The sequence below is a fragment of the Bos mutus genome, chromosome 7 (assembly GCF_027580195.1).
Source record: "Bos mutus isolate GX-2022 chromosome 7, NWIPB_WYAK_1.1, whole genome shotgun sequence".
In the NCBI taxonomy this organism is placed as follows: domain Eukaryota; kingdom Metazoa; phylum Chordata; class Mammalia; order Artiodactyla; family Bovidae; genus Bos; species Bos mutus.
Window position 1 is genome coordinate 26,448,027 of NC_091623.1, and position 17,878 is coordinate 26,465,904.

General features: G+C 39.5%; 1 protein-coding gene across 1 annotated transcript in view; it reads right to left on the bottom strand.

Moving 5' to 3' along the window:
* Nucleotides 1–526: 526 nt before the first annotated feature.
* ELL2 (elongation factor for RNA polymerase II 2) overlaps nt 527–17,878 on the bottom strand; it is a 73,806-nt gene continuing 56,454 nt past the window's right edge. The window contains exons 6-12 of the mRNA XM_070373161.1: nt 16,145–16,269; nt 15,884–15,971; nt 13,389–13,956; nt 10,769–10,835; nt 6,985–7,156; nt 4,542–4,586; nt 527–4,450 (exon numbers count right to left, since the gene is read on the bottom strand). Of these exons, the coding sequence (XP_070229262.1) occupies nt 4,334–4,450; nt 4,542–4,586; nt 6,985–7,156; nt 10,769–10,835; nt 13,389–13,956; nt 15,884–15,971; nt 16,145–16,269 (1,182 nt within the window). The 3' untranslated portion in view covers nt 527–4,333. The remainder of the gene's footprint in view (nt 4,451–4,541; nt 4,587–6,984; nt 7,157–10,768; nt 10,836–13,388; nt 13,957–15,883; nt 15,972–16,144; nt 16,270–17,878) is intronic.

Below are 17,878 nucleotides of genomic sequence, written 5' to 3' on the forward strand. Positions count from 1 at the left end.
GTAGCCCGCCAGGCTCCTCTGTCCATGGGATTTCCCAAACAAGAATACTGGAGCCAGCTGCCATTTCCTCCTCTAGGGGATCTTCCCGGCCCAGGGATCGAAGCCGTTGTCTCCTGCCTTGCAGGCAGATTCTTTTACTGCTGAGCCACCTGGGAAACCCAAAGCCTCAGTTTCCTTGCCTATAAAATAGGGATAGCAGGGTTGTGGTGAGGAGAAATGGGACAGTACATACAAAGTGGATAACCAACGGAAGATCCTCCATAAAAGTACCTGTTAGTATCGTTCCCCTAGGAGATGCTGCCTTTGGAGGGCATGTCCTCCACTCGTAAAACAAGCAGCAGGGGCTCGTGAACCAAATACTCTGTGTTCCCACTTCCTAGAGTCATCAGCAAGTAACGTCTCTGTCCCAGGAAGATCAGTTACCTTAGGGCATCAGAGAGAACTGTTGTGGGATTTCTTTTTTAAAAACAAAACAAAACAGAATTAAGAGATTTGAAATGAGACAACGGAAAAACGAGCACCAGAATTGCAAAGTTAACATTTTTATTGAACTGAAATTGGTGTAGAACAACAGGGGCCACCATCGCTGCTGAGCTCAGTTAACAACTGAAGAGCCCCTGCGACATCTTACCTTCCTAAAACGGTTTGGGTGGAACGACCGAAAACAGCGTAGATATATATGTGTAGGTTTTTTAACACTTCAAAATATTTTAAAATGAGCCTCATAGCCTTGTTCAGTTTTCAGGTTACAGAGGACACTGATAACATCTTCTGTTGCCTTCATTTAGTTGTGTCAGTTAATAACTGTTCCCAAGAGGTTCCTCTCAAAGCTGGCTGTTGATTTTTCCCCATCGGGTACACAAGAGAAGGATTTGGAACACTTAGGCAAGTGATACACTGTAAGAACCTTAAAAGTAGCAACGGCAAAACCACACATACGTGACTCAGGACTCACGGGGCCAGCAAGACAAGGCAACTGGCTGGAGAGTTTCAGTCAAGTTCCAGAAGCAAAGAACACACTAGCGGAAGGGCAAGGCAACCATGTGGAGGTCGGAACTGACGCACCACTTGTGTCTAAACCGCATTTCAACGCCTTGCTTCAAACATGAAAATATGCATTTGTTTGACAGAATAAGGTGAAATATTTTAAGGGGAAAGAAAACTCCTATAAAGGTTAAAAGATCAGTCAGAGATGAAGGAAGGTTAATACTGGATTTTTATAATCAATGCACGCAGCAATGATATCAAGTGACAACACCAATTACTTCTGTGAGAGCAAGTTCTGAACATTCATCTCTACGAGGGTATTAACCCCTCTCAAGTATTCCAAGGGAGATACATAAGCAACAAGGCAGGAAGTGAAACCTCACATAAAACAAAAAAACCACATCTACTTGATGCTATTTTTGGTTTGTATTAAATCAGCTGCTCATTCACTCTGGAGTTAATTTATGGGTGTTGGTACAAATCTTCAAGAGTGCTTCAAATTATTTTAGGTGAAATGTGATGAACAAATAATAAGTCATTGTCTCATCTTGACAATGCTATTTTACACTTAACTATTTCTCTCAAAAAACAAAACTGAACTGAAACAAAACCTAAATAAATTCTACCAGAGTAGTAACTACGTGGCCACCCATTCCTGCAGCAATTATTTGAGAGAATCTAAAAATCTTGCAGTAGGAGATGAAAGATGATTATAAATATAAATATTTTAATAGGCCTATGCCTATCTTTAAAAGAGATGTAGTCTCAGGTAACAGCAGATTCAGAGATTTACACCTCTCAAATTTGCAAGACAGACAGATACACGTTTTGCAAGGATCTGCCCAATGTATACAACAAACATCTAAATTAAGGCTTTTATAGGTAGGTGGTCAAGTCTGTGGGCGTGCAATCCCGGATTTTCAGAAAGCATCTCCAGCTTCCATTGTTACCCAATTTGTAAACCAGAAGACGTGCTGATGGAGGTGGGTAGGAGCTCCAAGGGCCAACAATTAACCAACTGGAAGGCTTGCCTTATTTGTAAACAAGTTTTAAAGTAAGAGCTGGCAGTGAAACAATTGAGGGTGCCTCAAATGATGTTGAGAGGAAAAGTGATTTGCACCTGCTGAGAGATGGGCTTAAAAAAAAAAAACAAAAACCAGCTGAATTTCGGTTCAAGACCTTGAGATTTAGAGACCTAAATGTTTAGAGTTGCTTCCAAGCCAAAGGTTCTCACACTTTAGCTTGCAGAAGTCTCTTGGAGGATACTTAGGAAAATGTGGCTATGTGGGCCCCATCTCCAGAGATTCTAATTTGGGGGATGCAAGTGGCCCGAGCACCTTGCTTTTGAGAAACACCACTCCCAGCAAGTAGCAGCACACGGTCTTTGATTAAAAGGCCACGATGTCTAAGAAATGACCTCTATGAGGTCATCACCTATGGAAGAATCCCTCAGGAGACTCCACCATAATGAAGTGAGGACCAACTTTATCCCCAGTTAAGTTTCTTTTCCTATTTTTTTTTCCCAACTGAAAGTTTGATATCAATGAACACAATGATTGTACCAATTCTGAGGTAAAAGGAAGAGCACCAGGGATCTCAATGCTTAAAAAAAAATCAAATTCCCTAAGAGGTCCATGCTATGTAGCAATCAAATTTCTGCGGTAATGTATTAGAGTTAGAGTGCACAGGGCCTTGTTGTAGTCTTTGTATAGTGTACTTTTACCATATTATTTACTCTTTCCTGTTAATGTTTTGGAACTCCATAGACAAAATTCCATCTACATGTTCTCTCAGGTTTTTTTTGGATACCAGCATTTTCTGGTTTACAACGATACACAACGAAGTTATATATTTTTTTGGATGCTGGAGACAAACATCTTTATTAAAGATACCACCAAAATTTTGGCAAACATTTCAAAACATATTTGTAAACATAATGCTTCCCTTTTAAACTGGCAGCACTTTGAAAAACAATACGATAAGACAACACAACTTGTATCAACATTAGTTCAAAACCCTTATATTTTTGACCACATAACTTATGTTCCCACACGATAAAACAAATGATAGTTTAAATCAACGTCAACAGATAAACTCCATGAAATGAAAGTTTGTGCTGTTTGATGAATCACAGTATGTTATGGTTAAATATATCCGCTCTGTTTTATATTCCTGGCACCCAGGATGAAAAAAAAATTCTTTAAATATACATTTCATGTAGGTAATAGCTTCTTTGCATATCTCTCTTCAAAAAATACTTTATAGCAGTATATAAATAGGTTACCTACACATTTCATGTTATAATTTTGCCCCAAAACTATAGATCTGTTTCATTTTCATAACATCTCAATTTTGCCCAACATTAATAAAGCTGACAAACGGTTGAAATGGAAATGCTTTTTGTCTTCCATGATAGAAGTAGCAATTTGACAGGAAAAAAAAAAAAAACACCTACAGTAACACTCGTCAGTTGTTTCACCTGAGCGTTTGGCCTACTGAGAGTAGCAGCTTTTCTCCTCCATGCACGCTCACATCCACACCACCTCCGCACACACACAGGTCGAGCACACGCGTTCAGACGCTGGTAGGCCACAGTGTACTTCCCACTGCTCTAATCAAATGGGAAGCAGTGCAGCTAATGAGCAACCACACTAGGTACAACTAGCAAACACCTTAAGGCAACCATTGCAATGGGGGGTTAACTTGCAGGGCGATTCCTGTTCTAGATCAAGTCAGCCTATATATACACGTGTGTGTATAGATCTATACGCGTACTCACACACCTTTCTATTTCTTAACCCTCCAAAACAATGTTTTAACTTTTTTTTTGTATTTTGTGCAAATTTCTAAATGTTCTACCATTTAAGGCAAAGAGTTCGCATTAAGAAAGGTCAGAAAATAGGCTTATGTTTATCCAAAAGCATTTCACCTTGCATGTTACTTTTTTTTTTTAAATATACGTAACTTTGAAGGGTGGACACTGGATCCCTAATATCTAAAAAAAAAAAAGAAAAGAAAATAATTTCTAATGACAAACACAGTTTTTAAGGAAAGAAGTTGATTTGAAGTACAGACACTGGATCCCCAATATCTAAAAAAAAATTATTTCTATTGAAAAACACAAGTCTTAAAGGTGAAGAAAGGACCAGAAAAAGCAGCTTCAAAAATGCAAGGAAGCAAAGTAAAATGGGAAAACAAGGAAAAGAAAAAACAGGTAACTCAAGTTTACTAATACTGAAACTTTCAACAGGCAAAGTTTCATTTTTTAGAATTTTGAGAGCAATTCATTTGGAATTTTAAATAAATAAGCTTAAGTTTATTCACATCTTCTGGTCCAAGCAGAGCTCTAGTGCCATGACTCTGCTTGCTGTTGGTCAAATTCACCTATTAGTCTTTTGATGTGAGCTAGCTTGTTATGAAGATACTCGCATCGGTATTTTTCTTCGTGGTAATTGGGACTAGACTGTGGATGAAAAAAACAAAACAGGAGTAAGACTATGGAATTCGTAATACTTTCTCAATGAGGTCAGAAAACTAATAGTGATGATACCTACCTGCTTTATCTTCTGATATTCTTGTAAGACTTCTTCATGAACATTCTAGAAAAGTAATAATTAGAAGTCAGAAGAGAACTTTTTTTCTTTGTGGTATAAACAGATAACTCACAATTGGCAAGGGTGTGGGAAATATTAATGATGGAATTAATTTGGTACAGTCTTAAAGGAAGGCAGTTTAGCAATTGCCATTAAGATTGCAAATGCAAAACTGACTCAGCATTTATACTTCTTTCAGATTATTTGTACCTGAATGAAATGACACATGTTCAGGGCTATTTGCTACAGTGCTGTGTGTAAAGCAGAAGAAAGTAAACACGGTCTAAACATCCACTGGAGAAGGCAATGGCACCCCACTCCAGTACTCTTGCCTGGAAAATCCCATGGATGGAGGAGCCTGGTAGGCTACAGTCCATGGGGTCGCTAAGAGTCGGACACAACTGAGCGACTTTGCTTTCACTTTTTACTTTCATGCATTGGAGAAGGAAATGGCAACCCACTCCAGTGTTCTTGCCTGGAGAATCCCAGGGACGGGGGAGCCTGGTGGCTGCGACCCCATGGACTGCAGCCTACCAGGCTCCTCCATCCATGGGATTTTCCAGGCAAGAGTACTGGAGTGGGGTGCCATTGCCTTCTCAGAAGGAATCCTAAGAGGCCATTAAAGATGAGGGGAGTGCTGTACGTGCTTACGTAAAAAAGTTCTCTAAGATACATGTTGGTCAATGAAAAAAGCAAAGTACAAACAGTTTTATATAGTTTGGTATCATTTGTTTATAAGGGAGAAACAAAATATTATGTTCTGAGAATTTTTAATGAAATCAGATAATGTAATAAAGTATCTCAACTTACTGGAACATAAGACAAGGGTGCATCTTATCGATGATGACATCTTAGGTTCAATTAAATATGGTATATTTGTGAATTTACTTGTGTATATCTTATAATCACACAGCCTTCTGAAAGAAAATATTGATTTCCTCGAGGGAGGAGAATTGAGTTGCAAGGCAAGAGCTAACCTTTAAGTACCATATGACCTGGTATACTATGCATCTAAGCAGTTTCCAAATGCTTACATTTGTTCTGCACAGCTCTAATAATCTCACTCTATGGATGGGATTTTGAGTATTTTCAGGCAAGTAACCTTCCCAAGGTCATACAAGTAGAGCAGAGGTAGGAACCAAATGCAAGCCGCCTGGCTTCAGAGCTTGCTCCTAACCACTAAGCAATTCTTAGAATTACATTTTAGTTTAAATATAATTGTGGTACCCTAGTAAATAACTATATAGAAGGAAAAAAAAAAAAACCTCCTAACCACTGTATCACTCACTAACTTCTTGCACTCCCAACCACCCACTCCTCTGCAAAGTCTTCTATAACTTTAGGCAGCTTGTTTAAAAGATGGCCCACTAATAGAAGATATAGTGAATCTCTAGGGCTTCCTTGATGGCTCAGCTGGTAAAGAATCTGCCTGCAATGCAGGAAACCTGGGTTCGATCCCTGGGTTGGGAAGATCCCCTGGAAAAGGGAAAAGTATTCAACTCCAGTATTCTGGCCTGGAGAATTTCATGAACTGAAGAGTTCATGGGGTTGCAAAGAGTTGGACACAACTGAGTGACTTTCACTTTCAGGGCATAGGTGCTTTTTCTTGTGTAGGTTCCTGCTGGAACAACAGTGGACTATGATGGAGACACCATTTGTGGCTGTGAAGTGCGACAAACTTATCTGTCCTACACAAGGAGGGGAACTCCCATTTATACCAGTCCTTTGGCTGAGGGCTCTAAGAACACTGTGGAGGCGGGTCAGGCTTCTCCTGCTCTGTGTCAGCTGTAGTAATATTACCACTTAAGGTAGGCAAGTGAGAATGGATTAATACCTGCTAACAAATGTCAGTAGTTGGACTAGCTGGAAGCACCCAGCTTTTCTTCACTTAAACCCCAAACCTGAGTGGTCTTAGGCTTCTTTTAATATTCTATGCCAGACTGAGGTTTAAAATAAATAAATTTACTCAAAATAGTAATTTTGGGAAATAGTATCAGATATAAGAACTATAGTCTGAGTAGGTAACGCAATCAAATATTTTGATGAATCCCAAATCCAGCTTTTTTTCCCCCTATTTAGTCATCTGTATTTTTTTTAGTACACTACATGTTATGTCACGGGAAGTACATGAGTATATATTATATATTTTATACATATTATATAAAAATAGTGATTTTTTTTTTTACATTGGAGGAAATAGAGGCTCATCGTGTTACTTATTTTTAAGAACTGTTTCAAATATTTATTTTCCTAGCTAATTCTAAGTCAAAGCCAAAAGCTGCAGAGAGGCTGGTCTGTGAAAGGACCTGCTCTGAAGGCTAGCAGGACGTCTGGGGATGGGCAGGGCAGAGAAAGGAAGAAGGCAAAATATGAAGTCAGTCCACTGAGGAAAACATGTGTTTACCTGATACTCTTTTGAGCCTGGAGAAAGGCGTTTTCGCTGTGCATCCAGTTTGATAAATCTTCTAGCCACAGTCTCCATCCTGGCATGCAAGGCCCTATATTCATCATACTCAGCGTTGAAGTCATCCTTGTAATTCTGGCGTTGCTCATAGGAGACGATGGCAATATATTTTCTAATAAGACAAAAGGTAAATGGAGAGGAGCTGTAGAACAAACATGACGCACAATATTTAAGCCAAATATTTGGAAACCGCATCTGTGCGTTGTTCCCTAGGCTGAGTCCCATTCTACCACTGCTTGAAGCCTGCCACTCCTTCAAAGACCTTCCAGGTGAAACTATCCCATAGCAGAGTTTAAAAACCTCGGTGAAGGAGAGTAAATGTGGGAAAACAAAACAAAACCAAACCATGGTGGCAATGGAATCACAGCGCAACTAGGAGACAGCACTCACAGAGGCAGCTTCCTACAGCCTTCTGCACTCGAGATAACTGACTGCTGTGTGAGCGGCAGAGGCCAGCCCTCTGCTAGTCACGTGGAGAGCAGAGGGCTGGTGGGGGACCGCGAGCCAGAGAATGTCACACAGTCACCAAGGGCTGAAGGTAGAGCGCTCTCTAGACCCGCTGCTTTATGAGAGGCAGTCTCTGTCTTTGGCCTTGCACACCTGCTGCCAGCAAGGTGCCTCAGGCCGTTCCCTCTGCCTTTCCTCCCATTTCTGGCGAGGCAAACATAAAATACAAAAGGGGGATTGTTTTACCATTAAAAAAAAAATAAGAGAGCAGGAAAAATAAAAAGGGGGAAAAAGGAATAATTCTCTAGTTCTTTTCAAACTTTTACTGCCATACTATGTGTAACAGAAAGCCAGTTTTATACTATCAGTTTATTTTCTTAATAGAAAGGCTACAAATATTTTACTTCAGGGTGTGAGTATCTCTAGGGACCTAGAGAATGAAAGTCATCTTCCCAGTGTCAGTCTGTTCAGTGGTGGTAAGTAAATCAATAATATTAAAGTTTATATCATTTGTGGATATGGGTCTTTGCAGTCTGTGCTCCTGTCATAGGATGCAAAATTCCCTTGATTTTTTGAGATAAAAACTGAGATTTTGAAGCAATTTCAGGCAGGAGCTTCAGGGTGCCCTGGGGGTACACATCTATTCTTTACTGAAGAAGATTTTGGGAGTTCAGTCCTCTCAAGAATGGTTTTAGACAATCTTATCAGTTTTGTTTAAAATGCAAAATAGCACAGATGTCTATTTGCAAATGTGAGAAAAGTGATGCAGTGAGCAACCTTAATGTCCTCATTAATATTTTTATTCCTGCTGAGTTAGACCATGTGGAGGTTTAATTTTATAAGTGTAATTGAGACAGTGGTAGTATGCTGATTTAAAGCTGCCCTGCTAGTATACGTGCTATAAAAGGAACCTCACCAGCCAAGCAGGGAAGCTGTCCTCTCTAGAAAGGTTCCTGGGGATAAACATTCATAAGCAAAACGGCTTAGCTGAAACTCAGGTTCCATTTGTTATATAAAACATTTATCCCCCTTTCTTCAAGGAGGCCATACCCCCCTTTTAATTTAATTACCCCCTTAGGGAAAAAAGTACCAAAGTGGCCAGCAGTTGTGTTGCTATTTTATAGAAGATTATTTGGTTATACTGACATTTTAATGAAAAGTATTTCATTATTTTTAATAAAAATTATTATGGTTCTGCAGTTGGTTCTTAATGTAGTGATGGAATAAAATGTTAAATACTTTGGATAAGTCACAACCACAGTCTTATTAAGAAGTGTTCATATTATAAAAAAATTAGGACTGTTGTGGTTCAGTATGAATTATTCAGAGGCTGGTCATTAAAGGTTTTATAGGATGTCCTTTTGGTTTTCTTAAGAAACAGGTTTAAGTTCTATATTTTTAGTGATTTTTCTGAAATTTCATGCTTTATCACCATTTTAAGAAAATATGCAATATTTATATAAGATAGTTTTGGTTAAAATAAACTGCTTAAGTAAATTAAGCAATCATGGAGGTTATATATTTTCATGATTTTTAAAAGAACTAGAAAATGACAAACATACAGAAATGCACCGAGGCAGATATCTGCAGCAACCATCTGTAGATCAGTAAATTAGAAACAACTTATTAAGTACAGAATTAATTGCTTAAGTTGACAAAACACAGCCAACACTCTGAATACATGAGGGAACGGTTAGAATTACTTTTGAGTCTCCCCACATGATTTTGTCCTATGTAACAAATATACAGCAGTATTACCATTGTATAAGAGGAATTCAAAATCCGTCGAAAGAGAATGAGAGCACAGCACTGCAGCTGTTATTTGAGGGCACCACCTTTCACAAGATTTGAAAGGGAACGCATTTGGAGAGGTGACCCCCCACATCAGTGGAGCCAGGCACTGTCCCCCATCCATCCCTGACCGGGCCAACGCAGTGGCAGCAGCTTTTCCAACCGCCCCCCACCCTCCCCACCCCCCGGCCCCAAACACAGACTTTTAAGATGAAAGAGTATTCAGCATGGTTTCCGGGATTCCTTTTAGTTAAGAGATGATAACCGGCATTATCATTCCATGCTGTATCATTCCCAAATAAGTATAGCTTTCACCACTACTGTTATGCAAAGTAACACATTTTTAGTGTAAAATGTTTTCTACTCTGGAAATGAACGTTTCATTAGACACGGAGCACTAAACCGCATAGTTTAACTTTGCACACAATGAGATGCTACTGATAAAGAAAAAATGTTCATACAGCCCAGGTTCCATTTTCCAGTCTACATGTAAGCTATCTGTTAATTTTCTAAGCTACTAGTGAGTAAATCTGTGTGTTCTTTCACTCTCCATTTTTCTAGACTCTTGCAACTTAATTATTTTCTTCTTACAAAAGCCTTTGAGTCTGAAAAAAAAAAGTCTAGAATTATGTGTCCAAGTTATAATTTCTGTGATAACCAGTTATAAGAAAGTCCCCAGCTTAGCATTTAGCAACTTGTTGTCACAACAAGAAAAACATTATAACTAGTATTAGAGCGAAATGAGCAAATTTTACTGCTCTCTCCTTTTAATTTTATGGCACAGCTTTATTTAAATCAAAAGCCATCTATCTCTGCTGCTGCTGCTAAGTCACTTCAGTCGTGTCCAACTCTGTGTGACCCCATAGACAGCAGCCCATCAGGCTCCGCCGTCCCTGGGATTCTCCAGGCAAGAAGACTGGAGTTGGTTGCCATTTCCTTCTCCAATGCATGAAAGTGAAAAGTGAAAGTGAAGTCACTCAGTTGTGTCCGACTCTTAGCGACCCCATGGACTGCAGCCTTCCAGGCTCCTCCGTCCATGGGATTTTCCAGGCAAGAGTACTGGAGTGGGGTGCCATTGCCTTCTTTGTATTAACTGCAGAGGTTTAAGCACTTTATCAGTAATAAACTGTCCCTTTGGGGGCCCAAATGAATGACTGTGCACTGACAGACTGTCAGCTTTGAAGCGTAAGATCCCTGAAATCTTCCATAATCAAATGCTTGGCCTGGCCTCAGAACAAAGGACAGGCTTCTCTATACTTAAAGGCCACCGAGCAGAGCTCAGGGCAGGGGCAGGCACAACCTGCTGAAGCCGACAAGAGTGGACTGGGGACGAGCAGGCTTAATGGCAGCCTTTTTAATTGCAGGGGTGGCTCCAGGACTCTATTTCTGAACTTCTTACTGTTCTGATTTGCAAATTATGGGAAAAGAGTTTGCAAAGTTTCTAAAATTGAACAGTTCTCCCCCATTGGCAGACATTTAAACTTACATCAAATAATCTGGAAGTTCAATTGTTGAAGAAGGCTCCGTGGAGGCAGTGCAATCCTCTTTAACTCCTGCAAAGAAAAAAAAAAATTTTTTTTTCAAGCGTTCACCAAACAGTATGGTTACAAAATGCCTATAATTCTAAAATAGATCAGAAACATCTGGAACACTTTTCCTCAAATTCTATTCTTCCATCTCAATAAGCAACAGTGAGCAAGGAATACAATTGAGCACGAACAATAGAGGCCCTATGACCAGCGCCAGCAGAACCGACGCCAGGCATTGAAAGCACCCTGGCTACTGCAGTGTCTGCACAATAAAGGAATTCCATCTTAACCCAAGGTCAATCTTCTATTCTTTCCACAACAGTTGTGGCATCTGCCCAGCAATTCAAAGACTGTGGTGGCAGATGCAGCCAGACAATGGGAGATACAAACTTTATATCAACATCTACTTTTTGTAGGATTCAAATAAGGCAGATGAGATAATGAAGTCAGGTAGCAGACTGCTTCAATCACTGTATTTTTGCTGCTATTCTTTTTGTATGCAGACAGTGCAACTGGGCAGGAAGTCTTCCCATCATTTTAAAGTAATTTAAAATGTTATTAGTGAACAATTTACACTCCTCTAATCTCTAACCCTCATAGTACTAGATGGGTTTTTTCTTACAAGGCCAAAATAAATAGATAAATCAAGTCAGTCACTCAGAATTACGCTGTGAATCCCTCAGTATTCCATTTGTTTGAATGTACCATTTCCAGAGGGTATGTTTAGATTTTTTATTAGGGTAATTTTTTTTATCATTCAAAGTAGAATTAAACTAGTAACTCAAACCCAAGCCCTGCCTGCTGGCAAAACATACATGTTCAATATAAAACAAGAGTGAGTATTTAATAATTTCTTGGTTTAATATTTTAAAGGACAAACCACACTAAACAAATTATGCAGACCTTGTGGACTTACTGTGTGTGCGTATCTGATTCAGGCTTAGGTAAAAGCTTGTTTTTACAACAGCCTGAGTCTTAAAGGAAAAGGCATTGAGTGCTTGTCACCTGGCTTTTCCTTTGCCGCAGACATCAGATAAATTTCAATGGGTGCAGAGCATGTGGGTCTGAATCGGTCCTCAGTTTATGATAATCTCGACTGGCTGGTCCATCCTTAGTGAAGGATTTAGAGACTAGGTCTGCTTCTCTCGGCTTCCAAGTGGGAAAATAGTCAAACTCTGCTGTAGGACTCAACGTTCTAGGATCCAGTCCTCCCAGCAGATGCCTTTGACTCAGGATTACCTTCTGATGGTGGGAAGTGTGCAGTGGAGCATACCCAGGAATCTGGCTCACTGAGCACAAAGTTTCATTATTCTCTTTTCTTTTCTTGATTTGGCAACTTCAAGTATGATAGTGTTTGAGGGAAAAAGCTTACAGCTGACTCTTGGGCTACTATACACTACCACGCTGATCTAAATATTTCAACAGCTATGCTTTGATGGGCAATATACTCAATCCACGTCAGTAAAGGCACTGAATCATACTATCCCCATAATCCAAGCTTCTCTCCTATGGTTAAAACAGTCAGTTAAATCTAAGTACCACAGGCTTTCAGTATTATGGGTGAATCACATAAAGATTAAACTCCTTAAAGTCTAGTCACTGAAGTACATTTTCTAAAGTTGTATTTTTCTGGGCAATTTTACCTTAGTTATGCTGGGTTTAAAACTGGTAGCAGTCCTAAATGATGAGCATGGATCTTCTCTATGCTGGTGTGTAAGACATTACGTTTTAAATATATGGACTAAGAGAAATCTAATTATGTCATTAGGTTTTAAAGATCGCTACACCTTAGGTAAGCAGTGTTTCTACCGACTAACTGTTCTTCAGAGGTAAAGCATGATTTTAGGCTTCTTTGGGTCTCTAGATATTTGACTTTTAAAGCTTCCAGAAATTTGAAATGGTTAAATTTATTAATAACAACTGATGTTAGTTTACTCAAACAATGTTCTCAAAATTGGGTGAGGGGGTGGAGAAAAAAACCCCAAATCTGTCAAGCTAGTCACAAATAGCCTTGCACAAGACAAATTGCTTTCACTCTGAATGAAGATGATGCTATGGATCTCCACATGTAATTTTACCTCGCTTGTTTTATAAAGAATTTGACATTTCCCCTGTGCTATTATTAATTAAAGCAGGGTTGACCCTGTTTCTTTGGCAAAGAAGGAAATGAGTATTTTTATTGCTAATTGTGTGTCTGGTTAAATCAGTTCAAGAATGGCATATAATAGGTCACGTTGAGGTTGCACAATACTGTGACAGCTCTGGAGAAGAGCAACAAAGTCCACCTTCTCAAAGGGGGTCCCTGGAGGACCAAAGGTCATTTTCAGATGTCACCATCTTATTAATAAATACAGAAAACAATGGTTAATAGTTGGCTAAGAAGAGACAGAAAATGAATACTGTAAAATGGAAGAGAAAGAAACTTGCTCCAAAGGACAATACTAAAATTAATAACTAAACAGCAGGTCATTTGATAAAAAAGCATTACTAATTCTAAACAGCACACTCACATTCAGCACAGTCCCCTCTTCCTGTTCATTTAACCCACAGAGTTGGGTTTTTACAAATGCAAAATACCTTCATTGGAATCCGGATTGGAGTCACTCAGCTTGGCAATTTCCTCTTCTCTTTTAAGGTCCTCTTCCTTTTCCTCAATCATCTCAACGTCTTGCTTTTTTATTTGGTCCTTTTCCTTGTGTTTTTTAGATTTCTTCTTGGACTTTTTGTGAGACGAATGGTTTTCTTCCATAGGCTCTGGACACTTTAGTAGAACTGAACCAGGGGGTAAGGTTTCCAGAGAAGTCCTAGAGGTATATTTGTCTTGCTGGTCCTCATAGATACTACCATCTTGACTAAAACTGTCAACAGGTAGGTCTTGAGTCCCCCGGCCTTCTGGAGTGCTAGGGGAATTGGAGTTAGAATTTACAGTCTGAGGCGGGTTGGAGACAGGCAGGTGGGTTGAAGGCAGCGGTGGAGGCGAGGGGATGGCAGCGGCTGCAGGGGGCGGCGGGAGGCCTGCAGCGGATTTTTCACTGGTGGGATTCAAATGGCCGTTTAATGTTGGCGGCACTCTATTTGTCAGGTGAGATATTCGAGCCTTTTTATTCATTAAAGGATCAATGAAATCTGAATCCAAAAGCCGTTTCTAGGGATGGTGGTGAGGGGGAAACAGAGAAGAAAAAAAAAAATAAATGAGCCGGTTTGCACTAAAATGTAATACATGTGTCACTCGTTACCATATGAACTGAGTAATTTTATTCATACTTAAATTTATAACCAATTTAAATTCATCACCAGCATCGTGTTAACTATTCTCTGAGCTTAAGGCACAACCTACAATAAGTTTTCATGTCTGGTGTAAAAAAACCAGAATCTGGAAAATATGTTTTTTGTTTTTTTTTTTTAATTTATTTATTTTTTTGACTGCACTGGATCTTAGTTAGGGTATGTGGGATCTAGTTGCCTGACCAGGGATCAAACCTGGACCCCCTGCATTGGGAGCATGGAGACTTAGCCACTGGAACACCAGGGAAGGCCCCCCTAACATGTTTCTTGAAGAGATACATCAGATTATACTTTCTGATCATGCAACCCCACCGTCAATTCCTTGAGAGACTGCTGCTGCTGCTGCTAAGTCGATTCAGTCATGTCCAACTCTGTGTGACCCCATAGACGGCAGCCCACCAGGCTCCACTGTCCCTGGGATTCTCCAGGCAAGAACACTGGAGTGGGTTGCCATTTCCTTCTCTAATGCATGAGAATGAAAAGTTAAAGTGAAGTCGCTCAGTCATGTCCGACTCTTTTTGACCCCATGGATTGTAGCCTACCAGGCTCCTCCATCCATGGGATTTTCCAGGCAAAAGTACTGGAGTGGGTTGCCATTTCCTTCTCCACTTGAGAAACTAGGCCAATTTATGTGGATTATATCACTCAGGAAGTGTATTAAATAGAGGTGGCCTCCTCCTTCTGCTGGCCACAGCTGACCTACTTATATTCAGTGAGAACCTCCTCTGAATATAACCAACCATTATTGGTTGTCAGAATCAACAGGGGAAGGAACAGGGCAACAAGCCTACATTTATTTGATCTCTTTGAATGTGCTAAGATGCTGCAGTTACAAGTATTTTGGCTGTTACTTATTATTTCCCCTGTCTTAAGATGGGAACAACCAGCACCTTCAAAATAGTTTCTCAATAAATCTCTATCATTGCTGAAATACTATCCACTTCCTCCCTGGCCCCCCTTAAATATATCTCTTCACTGGATTAAAAGATAAGTCTTAACAACTGGTACATAAAAATAATATAAAATCATGTTAATATCATCCTAATCCAGCAACAAAAATAACAGTATTTAAAATAAAAAGGCAAGTCAGAGAGTTGATCCCCACTTCTGTCCCGTCTCCCTAAGCCTCAGGAGAGGGGTTCAGGGACAGGAGCACTCTGTCTACAGCACTGGGGGAGACAGGTCGGTCTCACCACTAGTCCCAGAGACCTGAGAGCGTTCGAGGTGGTCTGAGAACCAGGTGGGCTTGAACTCTTACGCTGCTCAGGATCTCCACATCTTCTTCCAACTGAATCTTTTGGGGGAAACTCTAAGCTGGAATGGAGTCTAACTGGAATAGTCTGATTGGGATCTAGTCAAAAAGTGCTTTGAGAAAACATATATGGAAATGGCAGAACTTTTTATTTGCTTATATATTCAATTTTCTCTATAATCTAAGACTTGATATGAAGCTGAATAAATATTGTCTTCTAGTTAGTGATTAAATGGAAAAGTAGATAATCTCAGCAAAATGAAAACTTAAAGAACCGAATAACAAGGTAGACATTAAGTACCTTAATGACAAATAGTGCTATGTAGTGGCAAAGAGTTCTGGGTTGGGAGCTGGGATCTGAATTCTAGAGTGAGAGCTCTGTCTGAGCTAGTCACAACTTGCTATGTGACTTTGGGTAGGGAGGCTATATAGCTTTTTCTGGGTCTAATTTCTCTTACGTGTAAATCAGACAACCTGAAAAAAATGGTACCTAAAGTCCATTTCAGGGCTATGATTATATAAGTTTATGCAATACCTGAGGAGAAGATGCAGTGTCTCTACTAGAACATACAGGAGATTCTGAACGGCTGGTGCTGGCAGCATTCTGAGATGGGTTTAATTTTCTGTAAAGCATACACATGTCCCAGTTAGGGAGACAGTTTTCAAATGTTCATGATAGAAAGCCTACCCTTGCTTCTTTTTTTGCATCTCAACCCTAAACTAACAATGACTAAAATAATTACTTATTTGCATCATTTTTAAAGGCAGGGGAAAAAAAAAAAAAAAAAGAACTTACCTTGAGAGCACTGACTCTAATGACCGTCTGTCTATTTCATTGTATCCAGGCCAGTCTCTTTGAAGTTCTTTAAAAACATAATCCTTTAAGGTGTATGAGAGGTCCTTAGGATTCAGATTGGCTACCTGGAACATGGTGTGAAAACAGAACATTAGATCTTTTTGCGATTTCCTAGCCTAAAACAGGCAATCTTTTGGATTTATACTGAAAATAACTATACCAAATGGCTCCAAAGGGACTTCTAGCTTTGCATATGCCAGATCTCAATAAATACTATTTGACTTCACTTGGGGAATTAAATAAAACTTTATATGCATATTTATTTTTTTTTCCTGGATGGCTGCTGTATGTTAAATAGTAATTATACCATTATGCAAAAAGTGGAGGAAGGTTTTTTTTTTAATAATTTTTTTTTCCTAGTCAAAGGAATCTAAGACAGTTTCCTTAACAACTTTGTTATTTATTTCTGGCTATAACTCCATTGGGGCTTTCCAGGTGGCTCAGTGGTAAAGAATCCACCTGCCAATGCAGGAGATGCTGTTCCATCCCTAGGTTGGAAAAATTCCCTGGAGAAGGAAATGGCAACCCACTCCAGAATCCTTGCCTGGAAATCCCATAGTCAGAGGAGCCTGGCAGGCTAGTCTGTGGGGTTGCAAAAGATTTAGGACTTAGCAACTATACAACATTAACTCCATTACTTTTGAGTCACCATACAAGTCCCTGACCACTTGTGTTAAGTAGAAATCAAACAGTGACTATATGCTGGTTTACAAAACTTTCCCTTCAGTAATCAACAGAAATTATCTTCATAAATAGTATCAGTTCTGATGATCTTTTTTAAAATTTAAATTTATTTAATTGAAGGCTAATTACTTTATAATATTGTATTGGTTTTGCCATACATCAACATGAATCCTCCACGGGTGTACACGTGTTCCCTATCCTGAACCAGTTCTGATGATCTTGTGTGTCATCTTCTTAGCTTGCTAAGCTTGCTCCTTATAGCTGCCAGTTCTCCTGAAGAACCACTTTTTCAAAATCCTTGAAATTCCCCCAAACCAATAAATGGAAACAGAAACCAAAACAACCCCCAAATTACTGTTTTTAGTCAGCCAGTTTATTTGCAAGTGTAATCTTTTCCTACAATTCCTTGTGTGCCCAAGCCCAGGCTCCATTAACAACATAAATGTATGGATTCAGGGGCTGAACCAAGAGTCATTTCCAAGGCTGGCAGAGAGGTATTCTTTTATTTTCCTACTGGAATGGTCTTTTTAAATAACTTTACTTCTTTCCATGTCTTTTAAAAGTACTATAAATTATAATAGATATTTTATGCTTTTCTCACAGCTCAGCTGAATACTAACAATGTTGATATACAGTAGAAAACAATAGGCTTCTCTTAAAATTTAAAAATAAATTAAAATGAGATACAACCAGATTTCTCAAAGTGAAATAAATACAATGATTTTACAATCTACATTCTGCTAGCTCCTAATTTATAACTCCAGCTTCAGTTGCCCTCTGGCCCAGACCCTTACATGTAACTACCTACTGAATATCCGTCTCCATTTGGGTATGTCTAACAGACATCTTCCAAAGACAGGGCGTGTAGACAGGACTCCTGACCCCCCTGCACACAGGCGTTCCTTTTCCTTCACTCCCTATCTCAGTCAGTGGCTCAGGATCCATTCAGTTGCTCCATTTTGTTGTTCTGGGGCAAAGTCCAAGAACTGG